This window comes from Danaus plexippus, chromosome 10 (genome assembly GCF_018135715.1).
Source record: "Danaus plexippus chromosome 10, MEX_DaPlex, whole genome shotgun sequence".
Taxonomy (NCBI): domain Eukaryota; kingdom Metazoa; phylum Arthropoda; class Insecta; order Lepidoptera; family Nymphalidae; genus Danaus; species Danaus plexippus.
Window position 1 is genome coordinate 2,364,055 of NC_083543.1, and position 23,395 is coordinate 2,387,449.

At 28.9% G+C, this 23,395-nt stretch overlaps 1 protein-coding gene across 1 annotated transcript; it reads right to left on the minus strand.

The window, feature by feature from the left end:
• Positions 1 to 486: 486 nt before the first annotated feature.
• LOC116766954 (aminopeptidase N-like) lies at positions 487 to 18,877 on the minus strand. The gene is made up of 30 exons (XM_061521593.1): positions 18,812 to 18,877; positions 16,492 to 16,963; positions 16,143 to 16,301; positions 15,736 to 16,050; positions 14,515 to 14,698; positions 14,285 to 14,438; positions 13,679 to 13,760; positions 13,416 to 13,599; positions 13,133 to 13,328; positions 12,929 to 13,068; positions 12,171 to 12,305; positions 11,855 to 12,035; positions 11,262 to 11,436; positions 10,990 to 11,136; positions 10,765 to 10,843; positions 10,348 to 10,566; positions 8,414 to 8,862; positions 7,904 to 8,056; positions 7,297 to 7,584; positions 6,668 to 6,848; positions 5,881 to 6,158; positions 5,214 to 5,382; positions 4,778 to 4,958; positions 3,867 to 3,970; positions 3,542 to 3,733; positions 2,664 to 2,848; positions 1,948 to 2,124; positions 1,697 to 1,843; positions 1,470 to 1,548; positions 487 to 1,163 (listed from the first exon to the last, which is right to left on the minus strand). The coding sequence occupies exons 2-30, from the start codon at positions 16,956 to 16,958 to the stop codon at positions 945 to 947; spliced, it is 5,619 nt and encodes a 1,872-aa protein (XP_061377577.1). The 5' UTR covers positions 16,959 to 16,963; positions 18,812 to 18,877; the 3' UTR covers positions 487 to 944.
• Positions 18,878 to 23,395: the final 4,518 nt, after the last annotated feature.

Consider the following 23,395-nt stretch of genomic DNA (forward strand, 5'->3'; position numbering starts at 1 on the left):
AAAGTTAGGGGGGGGGGGGCACAATCATTTTTCCACTTTGGAAGCGTCTATCTTTCAAACAATTGATTTTGACAAAAATATTGTATCTCATTTATCAGCAGTGCCATTACTTACTCTAATCTAACTTGTGTTTTTTTTTTAAATGGTGAAACTTAAGAAAGATTAGCTTATTTTCGGTTTATTACAAATAAAAGACTAAGATTGTTTGTTAATATTTTATTCATTTATACACTTAATGCTATATGCGATAAGAAAAAAATTAAAAATAATTTTAATAATAATATCTTATGAACTAATTACAAAAATTATTCTAGATTTGAAGCAAGAGGACGCATTTGCTTCAAATTAGAAAATTTATGTCAAAATATTATGAGCGAAACTAAAAATATACATCTAGAATACGAAATATAACGAAAAAATCACTTTGTGCAATTTCCTAATTATTATATTATAGTACTTTAAATAATTTAACCTTAATATAAAATTATATTTTCCTTATATTTTAATGGGTAATTTTAAATAATTCATAGCTTACTAAATAACTCCTTAGTTTAGAATAATATTATAAGCAATTTTTTTTAGGGTTCCTGTGCAAATGGTTCAATCTGTACAGATTTTAATAAAATTTGTGAGATTGATTATAAATATATTTTGTAACATTAGCATTATTTAATTTCTTGAAATTTTCAATCAAATCACTTCAAACTTTTGACTTCTCCTTATTATTTATCTTTATTTAATAAGCATTTCGACACTCGATGCACTGCCTCGAAGATAATGCACGGTATCTAATTCACTACACTTTATAATTATGTTTACAATATAATATAAAATACCTAACCATGAATAAAAAATATTTTTTCGATAATAATATTGACAATACAATTATTTACAAAGGAACTATATAATTTTTTGTTTTTTTTTTTTCTTGTTTATTTCACTAATTAATTATTAAAAATGGTAACGATCAAAGATAGACCTAGCAAAGCAAAAGACACCAAAAAGGTGTTTCCATTATTTTGCTCTACCCAATCGTATACATTCGACAGATGTGCATTTTTCCAACTTACGTTTTCTGCTATTAAACTCCTTGCTTTAACAGCGACCATGCTGGAATCTTCAAGGTTATTAATCACCGGTTGCGAATTCACCCATGTGGTAAACTGTATCAAAAGAAAAATAATACATTTTCTTGGTTTACAAATTTAATGTTTTTGTTATTATAATTAAAGTTACATTAGGTGTTATAAATATCTTTGTAATGTTTTTCAGTTTCATGTCTTTTAGTGAATGAGAATAGAGCGGCTTTTAGTTTGAACATTAATATAATAGACAGGTACATTCTCTAATAATTCAAAGGCGTTATGAAATGACAGTTAAAATAACTTCGGATTCCCCGGATGAGCGCACTTTCCTTAACGTTAAGTCCTCGTTAATATTGCTTTGAACAAACATTACTTCATACTTACATCTTCCCCTATCTGTTGATTCACTGCATTTTCTGCCATAATCAATATAACCTGATCAAGTTTTTCACCGCCACCGTACCTAAACAGAAAATTACTTCGATATTAAAAGCTTTATTACAAAAAATATTACGTATTAGTTCAAACTTTTGTCGTTTCTTAAAAGGAATGGACTGTTGTTAGTATTATATTTCCAATATTTTACATTTTAATATATTTGAAAATCTTACATATTTCTTATTTCATTTGTTCGTTGCCTCAAAAAGTTTAGTGCGCGATTTGTATTTCTAAAACTAGAGGAGGCGACTGCGACAAATATCTTGAACCTCTCTTCAATAACGTAAGGGCTGTTCGCCGCAATTGTATCTGCCAGTAACCTAAAAATAAAATATTCAGTGTTCGTTTAAATTCTTCTTAATATCAATTAAAAAATACACAATTATGATTTTATTATATAATAATTTGCATATTTTTAACTTACCCATCAATAAACGCAGCATCTTCTGAACAGGCAAAAGACTCCAATATAACCAGTCGCTCGTACCTGGATGTTTCTTGTTCTAAGCGTCTTCTGAGGGCTGCTCTCACTTCTTCATCTCCTTCTCTAGCCATTGTACAATATACAACTGGCCTTATTTCTAACGGTATTTCGGGATTCCTACGGCATATAAGAAAAATATATTTAAGTATACGTGTATACATATATGAGAGATTTCCACCGATATATTGACGTATGACGATATTTCTGGAACCATAAAACGTAGAGACCTGAAGTTTGGTAGGGATATTCCTTATGACTTCTAAATATCAACCAGGAACAGATTTTATGAAAGCGATGTTGTAGGGGCGTCAACAATCAAAAAGTCTCGTTTTTAAAATATAGCTGCTAAATGCTCTAAATTTGGTAGGAATTTTCTATAGGTATGTGATGTAAAAGTCATCTTTGAACCAATTTTATAATAACTAATTTATACTAATGATTGCGGGGGTGGGTGTTAATAATGAACTTTTTTAATTTGCAAGTCATAGCTCCTACAGAGTGCAAATTATGTATAAATTTTCTGTCAGTTTGTTACAAAACACAAAAATAAGACAAAAAAAAGTGTTTCTAATTGAACAATCGAAGTAACTAATATGATAACTAAACTCGTAGACTTACAAATAATTTGGTCGTATCTTTTTAATAAAATAACTCACACTTCGCCATCATTGTTTGGATCATAAAACATATCAACGGCTGCAGCAATACAAGGTTCATAGCCGGATACACATGCATGCTCCATCACCAAGGCTCTTGTGAGTGATACCATTGCTGTGTCCGAATTTTGTGGCTCAAAACCTAATTTCTCTTCAACTGACACAATAAGTTTCTCCAAAAGTTTCTATAAAATTTGTTTCCTTTTCAATATACATAATTGAGGCTTAGTTATTGTTAATAGATAAGTATATTCATCAATTTATAATCCCTAATTTTAATAGTTATTGTTTAAAGAAAATTCTTATATCGATTTTTTTTTCACGAAAATACAAGTTTTAGTCTTCAAAATGTGAATAACCTTATATTGTTGTTGTGTTTCGTTGATATTCTATTTATTTTTATTATAATCCAATGTCTGGGTCCTCACCTAAACGCATGTATAACATAAATATATATATTTAAAATAAAGTACTCAATTTATTTGAATGAAAACGAGTCGATAGGTACATGGCATATCCGATCTCAATCATTTCACTGACTAAGCGATCGTGCCAGCACTCAAGTCAGTATCCTAAGCTTTCTACATTTTTATACAGCAATGTAAGAGTCTGTTAAATTTCTTCTTAAAAACCTGAATAATGCTTTCTTACTTAGCTGTTGCGAAGTATCATTGTTAACGTATGAGGAAGAGTGAAAATAGAGAATATGTATATAGATATTATAAACATAAAATCAATATAATAATAACTATAAAACCGATCACATTTTTATATCGCAAGTTTGCTACTACTAAGTAGTTTTGAAAGTCTACGTGAATAGATAAGAAATATTATAAAGTCATCTTAGTATTTAGAGGATCTGAAAAATTCATAATTACCGCATAGGCTTGACTATCTCTGTCGTTATCGTTTGCAAATGTCATTAATCGTTTCCTTATGAAGTCCATATTTCTAACGAAAGTCTTCCAAACACCGTAATCTGTTTCCAATTCCATAGTTAGGACTATTTCAAACGCTATACTGTAATCCAATTTTCCAGCTCTTGCTAAATTAAGAGCGTCATCTAAAATCTGTAAACAAAAATTTTAATTACTTTTAAGATGTTTTATCATCCATTACTTTCAGTACATAAATTAGATATATGTTAGTGCTCTCATTTTAAATTTTTACTTCAGTTTATTTTATACACAAAATAAATCTTACAGAAGCACGATTAAGCGGATGTATTTTCTCTCTTTGCTCTTCATCCTGTAATGCATTGATAATCCTCCGCCATAAAACATCATCATAGTTAACTCGATAATAACCTAAAATATAATTCACCATGAAATTAGTAACGAAATATAAATGTTCTGTTCTTCAAAATCTAATTACTTTGGTTGGTATTCAAATTGTTGCGTTGATATTTGATTTATCTAGCTATTAAAATTCCCGTATAGTGCAATCGTGTAACTGTTTTATGAGATTACACTTATAGATTTCCATTTAATAAAACTATTTTATAAAGTTAATCAAATTCATAAATTAAATAAATTTTAATATGATCGGTGGGTATTAATATCAAAATATAAAATTATCCTAACAGATAGTGCATAAGTAGGTATTAGTAGTTTCTTTTGAAAAATTCCAGCAGTAATAAAATATAAAGACCAAGATATTCTATTTCCGCTTACAAACATACGTGCACAGTAAGTTCCGGACATGGATTTTTAATGACGTAACATTTTCAGGTGGCTATAAAATTGGTTATTCTTTTGATATCTTTTCGTTTCGGTTCCCAATTTTTATTTTGCCATCAAAAAGATAAAAGAAAAGTTATATCATAATGTTAAATCTATAATATATAAATGTTCAAGTAACGAAAGTGAGTAAGATGTTTTAACAATGTCGAGGAAATTATCAAACCCGACCAATAGACACTAATTTTCGCTAAAGGAAATACCTTATAATAAATAACTTTATAAACAGATACTTATTTTACTGAATGTGCTTAAGAGTTTATTAAGTCACTAAACGTCTGAAGTGTGTGTCAGGATTTTTTTTTTTGATACAATAACATTAATTGACTTTAAATAATTGTTTTAAATACTATTTATTTTTAAAGACGTTCTCACCCTGTCCTTGTATATTAAATATTATCCAATCATCTTCCCCAAGGTTCGTAGTAACCACGCTCACTAAATCCATAATTTCTGATGGAAATAGGTTATTAAAATTGGGCTCATTTCTTGTTGTATATGTCAAAGGAATGCGGAAGTTTGATGGTCTTGAAGAAGTCGTAAAACTAAAATGTTCCTAAAAATAGTTTGCACTCAGGATAAATTACGAATTAAAATTAAAAAACTATGGTGCAGAACGACCTTCTACTGGCAACCATTAATTAAATTTCACTATAATTTCGACTACGTTCCAAATGCAATTTATAATTTTGAAATTTTCTTTGCAATTTGTATTGCACTAAATAATTATTTGTATATTTAGCAAATAAAAATTTATAATAAATCATAACAAGATAAAATATAATAATAAAAAAAAGATAATTTTAATTACCTGCGTAACTTGAACTCCTCCTGGTCTATGTACGACCCGAATCACGGGGTAACCAGTTTTATCTATCCAATTTGTAATAAACTCCTGAGCATTATTAAGTATATTATTCCCAGAGAAGACGCTATTGACAGCGTTAAATAAACTTTGGGTAGAAACTGCCTCCAAATGACTAGTAAAAGAAGAAGTAATTTAATTATAACACTGTAGCACAATACAATTGGTTTCAAACATTTTTTGCGGCAATGTTTATGTTTTTTAACAAAAAAATTCATTTCTCTAAATTTGACAACATCGGAACACATAAAATTCGTACCTATAGCTCAGTATTTGTAACTGTGAAGTAAAACACAAGCTCGTTTATCATTCTGCTCTTAATTTAATGAAAGTATATTAAAAATATATTATTTTTTTTATTTTATTAACACGCAATCCCTTTAAAAAGCTTAATTTGTTGTTTCTTTTTAATTGTTGTGACATAAGCTGGATAACAGTTGGCTTTGTTATGTGTTATTGTTTGACAAACGAATTTTTTTACTCTAACTGTTACGTTACATCTTTGGTTTACTTACCAGCAAACAAAAATAATAATAATTTTATTATAAGTACATAAGTACATCATTAAATGAAAAAAAATATGCCTATTATGTTACATGTTTATGTTACTTACTTTGCAGGGATTAAGGCCCTGGTTATATTTTTGACTAAATCCGTATCACCTCCCAGAACCCCACTTAACATTCGTATTATTGCAGGTGCTTTATATTTTAGCAGACTGTTCAAATGGAAACGTACGGCATTGTTTTGAAAGATATTATTTCCTACAAGTAGTGGATCGTAAATGGAATAAGCATCCTGAAGAAGACTCTCCTGAATGATGTCAGTAGTAAATATTGTATTGATGTCCAGCATGTTTGCATTTTCTTCTGGATCTGACGATGTTTGGAACTGAAACATAATTGAATAGTTTTTATTAGACGGATACTGTGAAACTAATCATTGTCACACACACCTATATTTTGTGCAACTTTATAAGCGTAATTTGTGCATAAACGCTTGCTTAACGTAAGCATTGAGTGATCACATACTTTAACGGTTACTAACATGATACGTAAGTGCCTTTTCCGTAAAATTTAAAATATTTTTCAATAATACGTTATCAATGGCGATAAGTTTTTAGTGAACATAAATATATCTTCATTTGTGACAGATCACAGTGAAATCATGAGGCAATACTTATTTCAGTATTCTATTGAATATATATGTACAATCATTGACGTATGAGATACAATAGATTACATAGTTTTATCAAACACATCACGAAGAATTAAAATGACTTGATCTTTATATCATTACATGTATACCCAATTATCTATTTACTCAACAGTTTAGGCTATAAATTTAATTAACCTAAACAATTGACCAAAAGCATTATATCGAAAAGTTGTACAACATACCTCTCTTACAATATCATATGCTACGTAGCTTCCTAAACCTGTAACGACCCACTGGTGACGCCAATTTTCAGGATAAACAACATATCCGAACCAATGTCGTGACATTGCCTCCGCTATTGTGACAAGAGCAATTTTCCTTTGTTTGACCGCATGGTTGGTTGTCATAAAAATGTAGGGTTCCCTGTTAAGTCATTTTATAATCGTCACTTCAATTATTCCAGACAATTTTTTTTTAATATATAGCTTGACAATGAAAAATAAATACGATTTATTTATTATTTTAAAATCATAAAATATATGTATAATAACGGAATGACAATTTAATGATCACAAAATTTTTTGTCGTTGTATCGACTACTTCGACAAATTTGATAAATATTGACATTTATAGTGTATACTGTATATGTACAATATAAATATACTAAACTATAACTAATTGCATGAAAAAAAATTAACAAGGTTTTTCCTTGATGATTGCTAACATAGTCTTATTTGATTTCTCACTGAAAAAAACTATTAGGTATAAAGAACAAAATGAAATAAAAATATTAAAATTTATTTCTTTAAACCTATTCAAATCGGAGAAACCAAATATTTTTAATATTAATCATATGAAAATATAAACCTACCAAATGCAGATTGTAGATAACGCGTACCATTCCCTATTAATATCAGGAACAGCCATAATATGCAACCTATTGTCTTGTTCGTTAACGATTTGGAAATAAGATGTTTGAGTCCATTCGTAAAATGCATTAAAGTAATAGTTTATCGCTGCAGCCGCTTGAGCATCCTGATTTCCTATTCCTTGCCGTCCATATATTATCACATTTCCCACTGGTACACTAATGCTAACTAAATTATGAGCCACCATACCCCAGACATGAGAGGGAGTTTCTAAGGCTCTGAATGCTGTCCTATAACATAGATGGGTTTCAAATTATTACAATTAATTTAAATACAAATATAATAATGTTGAAACATATAAATAAAACAGTTTTTCATAGACGATTGATTGTAATTTTTGTGAAAACTACTCACTTTCGTCAATAGAAAACTTTAATAGAATGATAAATGCTCACTTGAAGATATAGAGACGGTGAAACGGGTGAAAACTGGGACTTGGTGAAAAGAAAATGAGCTTTTAAAAGAAGATATCTCTATTTATCAAATGAGCACATTTTTTATGTGTATATAAAAAATTGTTTTATTTAACGAATGAACAACTATATTTACTGGCTTTCAGCTTGCAATAAACTGTTTGAGACCATAGTCTCATATTCCATGTTATTGAACGTGAACGTTATCGTTGATCTAAGAGAAGGCTCGTCCATACAAGGGAATACTCTTCTTGCATTCATTGGATGAAGATTCATTGCTACATAGTCACTGAAAAACAAATTGACTAATTGTTTTATGAAATAACCTTTAACTTCAACCACCAACATTAACATCAATATTATTAACATAAAGCCCTATAAGGTGATTTTAAATTAAAATACAAATTATAGCACAATTATAAAATCGCTTTCCAGGCTCTGAAATTGTGAAGGTTGCTTGTTTGAATCCTGTTAGTATCGATGAATTTTTCTTCTTTTATTTTCTAACATAAATTTTATCTTCGTGTTAATCAACATCACTTTAATATTAAAACATACTTTCACGAAGTTGAATTAAAAATAAAACTTTTTAATTTTATTACATTACTTGTACAAATTTAAGCTTATTATATTTTTTATTTCTTACCTGTTATCATATTGTCCTAAGTACAGTCCATTACCATCTCTACGCAGCTGTCCGGTGTATTCAATAATTACAACAAAACGAGTTCCTGATTGACTTGGTTGAATTACTAAGTTATTGTTGTTTATATTGAAATTAGTATTAATAGCATTTGCATCTGTTAAGACTCCGACTTTCACAGATTGTACATTCATGTCTAGTATATTAAATCTTATAGCATTGTCCCTGGTCTGTTCAGTCAAATCTAAATCTATTCTTGCAATTCCATTGAAGTTGTTTCCATTTCTTGTTATAGAAACTGCATACGATCTTACTGTTTGGCCCGGTCTGACATTAGAATTCCGAATATTCGATTCTAGAGTTGCCTTAATAATTGATTGTTCTTTATTTATCACATTAGATTCTTCAACATTATTTACTTTCTTCTGATAAATTGTTTTTTGTTCTCCTAGCTGTGAAACACCTTCATTGGAATATTGATTTTCAGTTACTTTCACACTGTATTCACTTATCGGAAGACTTCTCGTATCAATATATAATATTAAAGACATAAAAAAAATAAGGTAACACTCAAACTTTGTCCGGGCCATTTTATTCGGTCATTAGTTCACTTAGTTAAATGATCCGAACACCACTGAAAAAATGAGACATTTGAAAGTATCTGATACTATACTGATAAAGTCTTTTTGTGAGATGAGATAAAGAAATAAATTCCGCAGATGATCATACAAACACCCGATAAATCTAATCCCCTATCTATAGTTTTGAAATGTCCACAAATAACGATTTGGGGCATATTGTAAAATGGAATATGTGTTCTTATTCATTTATAAATTTTTATCGTAATAATAATTATTAGCCTTTTAGTAATTGATTTTATTGTATATATAAATACTGAATAATATTATATAAAATAATCTGTACACTTTATATAGTACGTGTATATAAAAGATGGTAAATTCTTTAGAAATTCAAATAAGATTTTTCAACTTGCATATCAACACATCAAATTATAAACAAGAAATTGAAATTAACTTATTAGATTTGTATACAAATTCTATTGTTTGTCTAAAAAAAGTTCCTTAACTTTTCTACCTTGAATAAAGAGATCCAGCCGGCTAAGGGTACTATCATTGCACTGGGGATATAGGACCAATCTATTTCCGTGACTATTACAATAAGAGAATAATATTGTTGACTGACTCTTATTTTAGGTATCTTTAGTATGTTCTGACCTTAAGTGGAACTTCCTTGCTTTTTTATATTTGTAAATAATTTTAAGCCTAATTTATTACTTATAATTCTAAGGTATTAATATTATTCTATAGCCAGCTATTATATGACAAGTAATATAATTAAAAAAAAAATTAAAACGATTATTGTTACAGGAAATACCTTGTTTTAATTTAAAAAAAAATACCCTAAAATTCTGACTCTATTTTATACCTAATGTTAGTAATCGATAGAGTGGCCAAAAAATTAAAACATGTAAAGAACACGGAGCGAAGGTAATTAGAATTTTTATATCAGATTTTACTATTATTTCAGTATGGAAACCAGCTAGTTTTTTATATATATATTTCTTCACCTCTTTTAGGATGAACAAAATAATAAAACATATCTAAATAAACATGAAGTATAATTAATGATACTTTCCTGATGGATCGGAGGGTCGTAGTTGTGCTAATTCAACTATTTACTTCCCATCTCTCGTAGGTATATTTAATACTTTAAATTTATATACGAATAGAACATCCATCTTAATTATCTCCTTTTTTGTAATTAAATTATTAATATATAAATAAGGTTGAAATTAAATTATTTTGTTTGGTAATTGCTTTATTTACACAGTACTTAAATTTTACATTTATTTTTAAATGCAAATGTTTGTGTTATAAATTAAAATAAAACTACAATTAGTTAACAGTAATTAGTCAGTGGTTGTAAAAGGCTATAAATATAGAGACCAAGATCAATAAGCTCGATGTAATCATATTGGCGCTATTGCCATATTGGTTACGTAACCAGCCGTTAACTGCGTTATAATTATTACTGCTCCAAATGATTGAGGCTGCGATATTTTCATTAATACTACGAACGCCAGCTTCTTCAGCAGCTGAGAAGATGCTTTGGTAGCGACTGATAAATGTTTCAATCTGTAAGGAAGGGTTTTAATATAAGATGTAATAATATAACACACTTAAAAAGTAATGTAACTTCATGAGTTTAAACTTAAAGATAGGTATTTTTTTATAATAACCAAAGTAATCTTATTTTAGGATCTTTAGTTGTTTTATGAAAATACTTGGCATTTAAAGATTTTTGCAATGTCCTATTCCAAAACTGATACTCACTTTTGCAGCGTGATTTCTCGATGTTAGTCGTCTAGCGAAGGCAGTCAGAATGTTTCGAGTGCCCGAAAGTCCTGATACTCTGTTAAAAAATATTAATTTGATATGTCGTATGAAATATTCTGCTACAGAACATTTAAGTTTAGTAATAAAAATAAAAGGTTACGGCCACGAAACTAAAATTTCATCTACAAATTAAAACAGAATATATCAGCCCTGATTACAAACCTGGGCTTTATGGCGGCAAAATTTTCAATGACGAAGTCTAAAGCAGCTTCCATACCAGCTGGACTGGAGTTAATAACGGAAACAAGGATTGTATGACGATCTTGTTCTCTTACTTCTGAATTAGGTGAGATAACTTGGTTCATATAGCTGAAAATATATTCATTTTTGTTACTAAAAATAATCAAATAAAGAAAAAAAAGAAAACGTTATATTTAAAAATTTAAGACTTGTGACAAGGCTAAGTGAAACGGAAAATAAAAAAATAAACTCACAAAGAACGAAGTGTGTCATTAGAGGTGCAACCTAAGGAATTCAAAAGGATAGTCTGTTCGCTAGATTCTTGACTGGCTCGGAATTGTTCCCACAGGAAGTTGAAGGTATCAGCGTCTCCTTCCCTCAAAGCGGAGCAGTATATCGTCGTTTTAAGGTCCGGATGAATACGCTGACCTAGTTTAAGACCTCAGTTTAAGTACGTATTTATAACAACAAAGTCGGAGACACTCAAAAAAGATCTTCATTTAATATAATAAAGGTTAAATTTTCTTTGAGGCTTTAATGATTCATACTCATTTTGAATTTTTTACTTTGAGTAATACAATTAAACAAAATAAACCATTCACGGATACTTTTCATACAATTTAGGCCTTTTCAGATTACTATTATTACAAAAACAGGTATTATTAAGGAATTATACATAATTAAAGAACGATACCTATGTAGTTCAAATCTTAGTTATTAAAAATATTCAGATAGGGATAACCAGTTTAAATTATGTCATGACTGTAATGAAGTTAGTATAAATTATTTTCTAAACCACGGACATTATCACGGATGAATGTCTTTAATATGTTTAAATGATACTTGCTAGGGTTTTCTCTAAATTGCATCAGAATTTCTCGTGATTTGTTAAGACATCTCTCATTTCCAAATCGGCAATTGAAGTTTAGGATGATATTTCTCTGGTAAGGCGTAACGAACTCTTCGTTTTGCTTGGGCTCGAAACCGAGTTGATCAAATAAAGGTTCGGACAGACGAAGAATGTGACGCTGAAATACAACATTTACATTGATTTCGATACATATAACCTACTCTTCAATATTAAACAGTACATTATACTATTTAGCATAATTTGTATAGAGGGGAATTTACAATATATGATACATAATGCAATATTGCAATACCTGGAATAGTTCATAGACGGGGGTACTACTGAGCACAATGTCGAGGTAGCTGAAAGCAGCGTTGACTGCTCCCCACGGGATGTAATCAGTTTCGTTAATTAAATAACGGGATACTTCCAATGCGTGTCTGTAGTGCTGGAACAAAAATATGCAGCTATTTTAAGGGTAAATGTCAAAGGGTTTTTGTATTAACTTTATTTTAGACAAAGACCAGTGTTTTTTATTCATATTTAATTTAATGAATTTTAAATTATAATTTCGTCATTTAGTAATTTGTGTTTAATTGTGTTTGTGTAACTACGGTATATGCATGTAAGGAAATAATTTTTAATAAGTTCAATAATAAAATGTTCATCAAATTAAAATTATTCTCCAACATAAAAACTTTGACTTTTAGAATTATTTCAAAAGTATTAAAAAAAGTTTTAATACGTTTATTTAAAAGTCTCAATATAATTTTTAAACTTTTCTTGTGAAAAATATAAATTGAGTGCTATTTACTTAAACTAACTATTAATTTCAGATAAACAATTATTATACAATTATTACTAACAGCATTTTTATGTACGTATGAATTTAACAGAAAGAATTCATAATGATCTATTGCATATAAAACACTAAAATTATCATAAATATTTTAATGAATAGTGATTACTAATAATTTATGAATAATATTAATTTGTACGCTAAACTTTTATTTATAAAGAATAATCTTTCTTATAAGAGTAAATATTTTTAAATAATAATAAAAAACTTACAGTTCTTCCATTTCTAGCTAGGTTGAATACGTCATCTAAAATTTGGGCTCTGTTCAAATGGTGGATAACGTTGTGAGATCTGGCCAAAACATCAGCTAACGCAGCCCAGTTCTCATCTTCGTAGTTAACTCTATAGTAACCTGTAAAAGTGTGGTCATAAAACTGTATCCGAACAACAACAACGGTCCCGGAAATTAAAATTACCTGTTTGTTGTTTGTTAATAATGAACCATGAAGCGTTGGATAATCCGGGTATGTCAACTGCTAAAGCTGGAGAGGAAGGCCGGACCCAAGCTTGAGGACTAGTATCACTGAAGTTTGGATTGGTTGACAGAACCCAATTGATAGGTACGTGCCATTCGTAAGATGAACTCAGTGATGTATCAGTGAGGAATCGTTGCTAAGAATAATAATTAAATAATTTCAAATTTTTCATATAAGGGAAAATTATGGTTTATATACTGTTAAAAATACTATTTTCACATACCTGACTTATAGACAGAGAATTAGCTGTTGGTGCTTGTTTTCGAACCATTAGAACTGGGAAACCTCCTTGAGTTGTCCAACGCTCCATAATATTGGCTACAGAATCTGGTAGACTAGTATTCGTTTCATTGACCACTTGTTGTAAACTTTCATACAAATTGGATGGTGAAACTGCTTGCCGTACACTAAAAGTATTACGAAGAATTTTCATATTATTGTATTCATCTCTTTGTATAGAAACTATCAAAAACTCTAAGGACTTACTTATTCCTAATGTAAAGGACAAGACCCCTTCTAAATATTTCTGGGGTAAGGAAGTGTTGCAACATACGAATGACAGATCCAGCTGAAAACATGAAACATAACTTAAGATAAAGATTAACTGATAATGTTGACATTATCTGAGATTAATTAGTTTTTGTCATTTAAATATATATATTTATCTTTATTAATGTCTTTCAGACATAATGCCGATTTTAACCCATATCATGATATAAATTAATATATATAGGCTAGTTTAAGCCTTAGTAAGTATTTATGAATCATTTAATTACAAATCAAACTTCATATATGTTTCAAGATAAAATTTCTTGAAATTGTGTTTCTATACAAATTATATAACATTGTGTCAAGGTAACGAGTATCAAAGCACATAATTAATTATATTTAAATTTGGCTTCGACAAAAAAAAATATTTAAGACTGAAAAGAGAATCTTTATCTTAAAACTCTGTCATTTTGTTGACTTTATCGCTTCTGATAAGAGCTGTCGGATTGATGAAATGCTTAAAACGAATTATTAGAAAATATTTTTACTACAATTCTAGCTTTAACTTTGAAGATTTAAATTTAAAGAACTAAAATAGCTTACACTTTTGGTAAGCGACAGCATTAAAAGTTCCCATTATTTGCGAAGGAGTATATACAGGGTGTGTCATTGGGTTAACACTAAGAACGGCATCATCTTGTAGAACGCCTTGTATCAAAAGAACGTATTGATCCATCATCCGCCAGTGTGGTCGAACCTATTAATTTAAATAGTTGAATTAAATAGGCAAAAACATAATTCGACAGTAATAATCATTTAAAATATTTTTTTACCATTTCTGTTCCGTAGTTTTCGAAAAAATTCGCAAAACCTTCATTCAGCCACGTATATGTCCAGTTAAGTGGACTGACTTCGTTTCCAAACCACATGTGCATATTCTCATGACATATAATACGTCCTACATTCTGTAATGCAGAAGTTGTTGTAACGCCATCTCGTACTAAAAGAGCAACTTCTCTGAAACAAAAAAAAAACATATTTTTTACTGGTGGTTTGTAGATTTATTTTTGTAAACAATCTCAGAATTTATTACGCGACAATTTTAAGTTTATAATTTTTATAAAATAATCGTTACGTCTGAAACTTTAAAAACTTCTGTTTTGACAGTCTAAAACTAAATATTGAATATTTTTACCTCTATTCAAGTGTGTAAATAAGAAATATAAAGATATTGTAAGAAGTAATAATACATAGAAATGTATGTTTATTTATGTACTGTATTACACACCACAACCCGAATGCTTGAGAGATCGAGAAAGCCTTGGATTTTAGTTGACGGTCACGATTAAGATAATTTTTAATGTTTTAGCTTTTTACCAAGACCACTAACATAGAGTAATAACAAACAGTAGCAATTCACTTATGAATAACACTTCGATGAGAAATGATTTACTAAAGGGATCTAGTAAAACGATCGAATACTTCTTTACACTTACGCACTTACACTATACACTTAGATTCTCCAATTTCTTTATTGAGATGACATTATATTTATTTTATTTACAATTCTGTTCCTATCGGATATACCTCTCCAAATAAAGCCATTAAAATAGTTAGATAAAACTGACACTAGCTGTTAAGATGCCGCTTTATTTGAGATAAATTGAGTTCAAAGTAGAATGTGTCAGGACTTAAATGTAAAGGGTAAACATGTATAAATTTTATTAGCTTTTATTAGCTTCTCTCTTTTGGGGATGAGAAAAGTGACTTTGACAGAAAATCGTCACTTAAAAATTCTGGTTATAATTTTGGTTGATAGACATAAACCTGCTTTTTTGATAAAATCCTGCCTAATGTAAGCAACAATTTGAACTTGGATTGGAACATTTAAAGTAAACTTAAATATTAAAATTTTCTGATCTACGATTTGCTTCTGTCATCGTGTATATATTAATATGAGCCTTTTGTTAAAGGAATACCAGAATAGTATAGTCCGATCTACTAAGTTAATATTACAAAGTTTAGTTAATTAAATTTTTAAAGACACCACCTACCTATACAACACCAATCCCCAATTTTCCATTGCGCCTGCTGAAAAATCAGGTATAGCAACTTTGTCCATCTTCGGTAAATCATATGGCAGTTCAATATACCTCTCAAATGCCACCATATTCTTTTCACCGAATTCTAAAGCGAACTCTGAACTATTCCTGTATCCCGGTCTTGCGTATATTCTTAATGGTTTTGAGAATGTCATGTTGCCGATGTTAGTAATATAATCAAAATTGGATACAATATACGCAATCAAATAAGTGGACATTAATGGTGTGTCTTGGAATTCATATTTATTATATCCTAATATCTGTGGTCTGAAATAATGATTTATGTTAATAACTTTTTTCTTTCCCATTCAAAAATGCAAAATAAATTGTAACACTTTGTTTTAAATTATTTTATATACTTTGATAAGTCCGTCCTTTCCGGCATGTTAGTCCTCACTACTGTGAATTGTGGTGGCGCGTAAATAGTCGTTCTGAATTCAGCCTTATAGCGTGGTTCATCAAAACAGGGAAAAACTCGGCGAGAGTAAGTAGGCTGGAGCTGAGAAGCTATAAGATTTCTGAAAAATTTTATTATATAAAAAATTCTTAAGAGGCTATCAGAAAAAAAACTATTAAATAATAATTAATGTATATGTATAATATGAACAAAGGAATTTGGAGCAAATAATATATGCTTCCTAAGAATACAAAAAAACGGAAAAAATTAACTTAAAATAATTGTATATACTTAGAAAAAAAAAAACTTACACACGATTCCCAGACTGATCATTGTAAGAGGATAGGTACACGCCAAACATATCAGTAGATAATTCAGCAGTGTATTCGATTCTCAAAATGTATGATTGGTTCACGTTCAATTCACCGTTCGAATATACTTTCAGAAAATGGGTGTCATCTGTTGCTAGAGTATACCTCGAGAAAATGTCCAAGGTTTGATTTGCGTTAGCAAACAATTGAATTTTCTGTATGCGCATCTGATTAGCTTGTAGGACAATTTCATTTGTTGCCACTAGGGGTTGTAATGTAATTGAGACGTTTCCACTGAATGTTTCATTATTACGTGGGTCCAGAATAAGAGAGACGTCATAAAAAGATGGAATCACTGTTCCTGGTAAAATATAATCTGCATCTCGTATGCTACTAATTACATTTTCGGAATTCAAAGGTATACTTGACACCACAGCCAGAAGAGATATAAATATTAAAGTGAACATAATGTCTGAAATAGAAAAAAATACTGTATTTAATTTTATTATAATTCTAATAATCTAATTAATAATTGTCTACAGTTGACAAAGTCCAAATTTGTGATGCTAACTCAAAATTTGACTATATTATTTTAGATTTATACCATAACCATAAGTACGTATTCTGATACAAATGTTAGGATAACTTCGATTCGTAAAAAAAAGAGATTTTCACGAGTAAATAGCATATAAGTAAATAGCAGTAAATAGAGTATATATATATAGTATAGATGTAAATAACAAAGTTATTTATGATTTCATATACTATGCTGTATTTAAGTTAACCATATCCTAAGTCTATCAATAAGAGTACAAATTTCCATCTGTTTTATCATTTTATATAAAAGTAAAAACACTTATATTTGATCAAATGTTTTAGACAAATTATAAATAAGACAATGATATCAATCGTTACACATTTTATAGATAAATTAACAGTTATATCTGAAATAATTTGCGATAAATTAAAAGAAAACATTCTTATCTAATGTATAATCACATATTCTTTTACCTTTCCGTTCCTGGACTACACTACACCACCTTTTCACTAACTATCTTTTGACGCTACGTTATTACGGTCTACTGAAAGTCTTCATTATACATTATGATATTAACATATTATGATACGTACACAAAAGCTAAAAATCGTGTCTAAAACTTAATAACATGTCAGCTCAACTACAAATTTTCTCCCAATCGTTAGACAAAAATAATAACTTTGTCGAGTTATTAATTTCACAAGCTATGAAATACTGTGTCCCCCTCTCCTTTAATTTTAATTAATATTATTAATTAAACTTGTTCCGTATATTGATTGAAGGTAGATTTCAAGAAACAAGTCAAATAAGTAAGCTCAAATTAAAAATATCAAAAATGTGTTTGATATCTACATTATCAATTTGATTTTACTTCAATCTTATCCTCATACAATTTATTGCTAAATATTCTTATCATGGACAGCTAAAAGTATGACTGTAGCGCTGAAATACTCTAACAGGGACCATATACTAATTAATTTTAACAATCAATTCATATAATAAGACAGTAAAAATGTAATGTCTGTACATTAAACAATTTTGCAAAAAACTGATAGGAGGCAATTAAAGAAGAGTCATAGAAACCAAAAAAAAATTTTTGCAATTTTTGTTTGTCTGTCTGTCTGGTACGTTATAAATTCAAAGCTACTCAACAGATTTGAACGCGGTTTTTACAGTTGGATTACATATAATTAGGAGCATTGTCAAAACTTTGTTTCGTCAAAATCGGTTAAGGGAAAAAAAAGTTATGGTCAATTTTAAGTTTGTTATATATATGTTAATAGGAAAAACGACCAACACGACACAACCAAGCTAGTACCAAATAATTTATATTATTTATAAACAATTAAAATGTCCTGTAATATGCCTAAGTTATAATGTTTTGTCCTTTTTACGATCACAAATTCCGTGGATGGAAGTACTGAAATATTACTTAATTCTATTAACTGACTATTAGCTACATATAAATTGTAATTATTTTAGATATTGTAATTATTAGAATTTTTTGAATAGATGGGTGGAACGAAAATTAATGATTACTGGCAGGGAACAAAAGAAAAATCATATTTAAAAAACACGTGCCAATTTTAATGAAAAAAATATATGTTAATAAAAGACTTGCATATAATAACAAAAAATAAAAAAAAATTGAATACTATAATGTTAAAATTCCAATACATTAATATAAACTTCTATTGTAAAATATTAAAAATATTTTTTTTATTTCAATTGTTTTGTGAAAATAGAATTGTTAAATACTTTTAATATATATTTTTGACTTACCCTAACACATGTGAGCCTACGAGCGGCTAGACGTCCACTTAATCACTATATAATGCGATCGTTTTTATATCGTCTGATATGGGAATTAAAAAGAATTGCAATTTGATTAAAAATAAGCGCGGTATTACTGTTACTAAACAATACAAAAAATTACCAATCATGTAAAGTCGAATAAATTAATTGATATTTTGAAGCATAATTTGTGCCCCCGTGTTAATGGACTAGTGTTTTTCTATTGATTGCATTGGGATCATGGAATATGTATAGTTTTACTCATTATTTTGTACTAATTTCATTATTTTCCTACTTCAAACTATTATAGAAATCCGTTTTTTTTTTTTTTATATCATTACGGCTATCCATTGTTTATTTTTTATCATATATTTTGCCCTCCACTTCATTGACGCTGAATTGAAAGATATTTGAAGTTAAAGTACACTCAGCACCTATTACATAACGCTATGATCAGTAAGAAAAGGCAAGCTATTATTCGCAAGTGAAACGTAAAGTAGAAAGTTTAAAAAACTGAGTCTTACTAATATTAACGAAGTGTCTATAGATATTAGTTAATATATCAAGATATAATTTTGTCATACATACATCTTGTTTTTGAGGCTTGAACCGTTTATTAAGTTGCAACGGAAAAACCTACAAAAAATTCTCAGTTTTGCAAAATTTTCCATTGATAAGGTGAGAGTGATTTCTTGTTGAACTATTAATACTTGAAGATAGCTCAATTAACGAAACAAACAAACCATCTCTTTAGCTATATACATTGTTCATACATGACTAAGGATCAGTCAATGCATTTTATAAATAATCATTATTCAGATACGAGTAACGATTATGAAAGACGAAAGCTATTATCCTTCAATGGATTTACCATGCGGGTGCATGTCCATCGCGTTGCAGGAAGGGGTTTCAACAGTGCCTGGGACTCGCGACCCAGGTGTAGATTTAAGGGGCCCCTATCTAACGCTCGTTAAACGCTCACCTCCACCGTCCAAGCTAAATTTGAAAAGAACCTACTGGAGCTGCCTTCGAAGTACGTTCCAAGAATGAATTGATATTAGTTCTGGACTAGCCCAGGTATTTTAGTAGATTGTAGAGAGATTTTGTCGTTATACCTCTCGCTCCCACTTCTACTGCATACAAATCCACGACGAACCTATTTCGAGTGAGTTTGTTTGTAAGCTCGTAATATTTATTGACCTTGATGGCATTGTATTTGTTTCCCAAGGAACCGTAAGCTCTATTATTACAAAGCGCTTTAAAATTCGCGAATACATAAATATGTCAGGTCTAGAGGCCGATGCACAAATGTCCTCTAGGATTTTGTATTTTTTCTCATACGTATCCATCATTATAGACCACCCGAAGCCTCTTTAAGGATAGATAAAGGCTTGAATTTTGATTTTATAGCCCTAGTGCCTTCTCTCACAAAACCTACTGATCGCTCGTTCGTGGTACCGTCTCTGGCTACCGAAAGACTAACCGCTTCACGTTTTACCAATTATATAAAGTATACAAAGTATAGTAATTACAATAGGAAATATTTTTAGTATTTACAATTGAAATTTAATTTATTGGAATTTTAACATTATACTTTTCCTATTTTTTATTTTTGTTTATACTTAATATGCAAGTGCTTTATGATAATATATTAAAATTGGAACATGTTTTTTAGATATAATTTTTCTTTTATTCGTTGGTAGTAATCATTAATCTTGCCACCAATCCAATCAATCACTTTAAGGTAAAAGATTAAAATTTTTGCTTAAAATTTTAATAATTACAATGTCCATAAATATTAATAACTCATATTTATTTATAATTAGCTAATAGTCTGTTACGAGAATTAAGCAATATTTCAGCACTGTCCTACCTTTTCTAACAAAAATATCTTATTAACCTACACGCGATTTATTCTGATTGCCTTTCGAGTAAGCTTCCAAATAACAAATTGGCTTTATGAGTACCTATATACAAACATCTAAAGGGAATCTAGACCTACCATAAGTATTAATGTTAAAATATGTTTGAAAAATATGATTTCGTAATTAAGTATACAATTTTTTATACGTTTTCATACAAGATATTATAAATCAACTTATTATTTTTAGAAATCAAAATATTGTGTTGTTATATTATGTAATCATACATAAGTTTTTATAAAAAGAAATAAGTTCATTTCCAACCTTTCATTTTAAACTTGCATTGCAAGATATCAATAATGACTCTGTTATTATCTCAAAACTTTCAAAACTAATATTTTTTTTTAATATGTTGTCCAACAGATTTGTTGACTTTAAATTGACCTGAAAAGCACCTAATATTTTTCAATATAATGTATATTGCTAATTTACTAAAACATCAAAATGATTTATTGCTGATAAGTAATATTGATATGACTTTTCTGATAACAGAATATTGTATTTAATCAGATAAACACAGTCTGCGTATATTTTTCGTCAGAGCGCAAACGTTTATAAATTGTTTATTGATTTCTATTCATAAAAGTTTTTTATGGATTACATTTTAAACAGAATTTAATTAAGAACTTCATTTATAAATAAATGTGGAATGTATAATATATAATTAAACGAAATTCTTTTAAAGTAAATCAAAGTCGATTAGTAAGCAAAAGAAAAGTCATGGTAAAATAGCTATTATTTTTATTGATGTTAGTACATATGTAGCTTAACTATTAATATAAATAAATAAATGTTAAAAAAACAAGGATTATGTTCTTAAAATATCAAGTCAACCTAAAACTATTTCTATACGATGCATAACATTCTTGTGCTACCGACTATTAGCATGCCGCGATTTTTGTCCGGATGGACATGGTTCATGGTCCATGGGGCACTGAATATTGGTTAATATGTCAAATAAAATTTTATTTCATCTGAAACTGATAAGTATAATAGTTATCTAGATACTCTAAATGGTCGTTCCTGATAAGATAATCAAAATTTTTTATCTCATTCCTTCAATAATACATTTTTCTTTTTTCCTAGTCACTTCATATATTTTTGCAATATTCATGCTTTAAAAAAAAAATACTTCTTTATAAAAATCTTAAATGTATGTAATTATACGTATAACAAGACTTTATAGTAAGCCTTTACGCAAAAGTAATAAGCCTACACGACTACTTAATTCACCAACTCGACCCAGAGTACTATATATTCATTTTTTGCTATATCCGAGAAGTAGGAATGACAAATCTTTCTTAAACATTTTTCTATCTCATATCATTTGAACGTAAATTCAACATTATATAATATGTTAATAGTATGACTTGTTGATAGGTAGAAAAATCTAGGCCACTTATGACGTCGAATGTGCCATATTTTATTAATAATAAAGACAACTTTAAGCCCGACCGTTGGTTACTAACTGCATCTGTAATGTCAAAATCGAGTAATTCTTTAAAGTAAATGTTATAAGTTATAGATATTCAAGTCACTTTTTATACAAGAATATAATAAGTTTCTTTATATATTATACCTCCCACGATTCCGCTGGTAATCGGGGAAGCTTACTAACTCTTAGTACCAAGAATTAAATATAAAAATTGCATTTACAATTATTATGTTAATGAAAGAGTTATATTTATATTCAAATCTGGTTTTAAAATAACTATTACTTTTGATTACACAGGTCTCAAAGAAATCAACACATTTTTATGTAGTGATTTTATTTTTGAATATTTCAGAGTTATACTATTTTAATTCGTATAAACAATTAAAAACATCACAAACTATATTCTTTAATTACTAAATTTGTTTGAAAGCAAACATATACTGAATTTACATTTAAAATATAAATAGCATAAGTATATACTATAAACAATATAAGTAATTAAATGTAATTGAAAATCTATATTATATTTCTGACATCTCCCTAATTGTAGTCTGTATTTTTAGCGATAAAATTTATCAAAATGTAATTGTATAATCTATTATTATTAATGTCCTTAACATCAGTCTGCATAACCCGGAATCACGATAACATTATCGCTAGACCATCGTCTGGGCTGTTGCTATTTTAATATAATTTATCTTTTTTATTAAAACAACTGTCTGAAATATGACTAATGAAGCAATAAGTTTTGAAATAAGCAGAGTTAAATTTAGAGATAGCTAAAGGAAGATGAATTCGATTTATAAATTTATATTATAATTTAAGTTAAATTATTATAACTCGATACAGGGAACACACACATTAAATAGATGTAATATTTTTATTATTGTTACCACCGATGATATAACAAACCTTTAATGGTATACAAAAACAAAAAATCTATTTAAATAGATACTGCTTTAGGATTCCATCCGTTTTTATATTAAAGCAATTTGTATAGTATTGAATTACAGTCTTTTTATCTTTGAAATACCTCAAAACGATGTTTTTTAACAAAAAAGAAAGTTGCTTTCTTTTTTTACATTTTATCTTCTTCTTAGTCCTATGTCCCCTAAATGGTCCCATTCGGTCTTGAGCTTCGCCTTTCATGTCGCTCCAAGTCTTTCCGATGTTTTTGGCCTCTGCAATGATCGTCCGCCGACAGGTTTGTTTAGG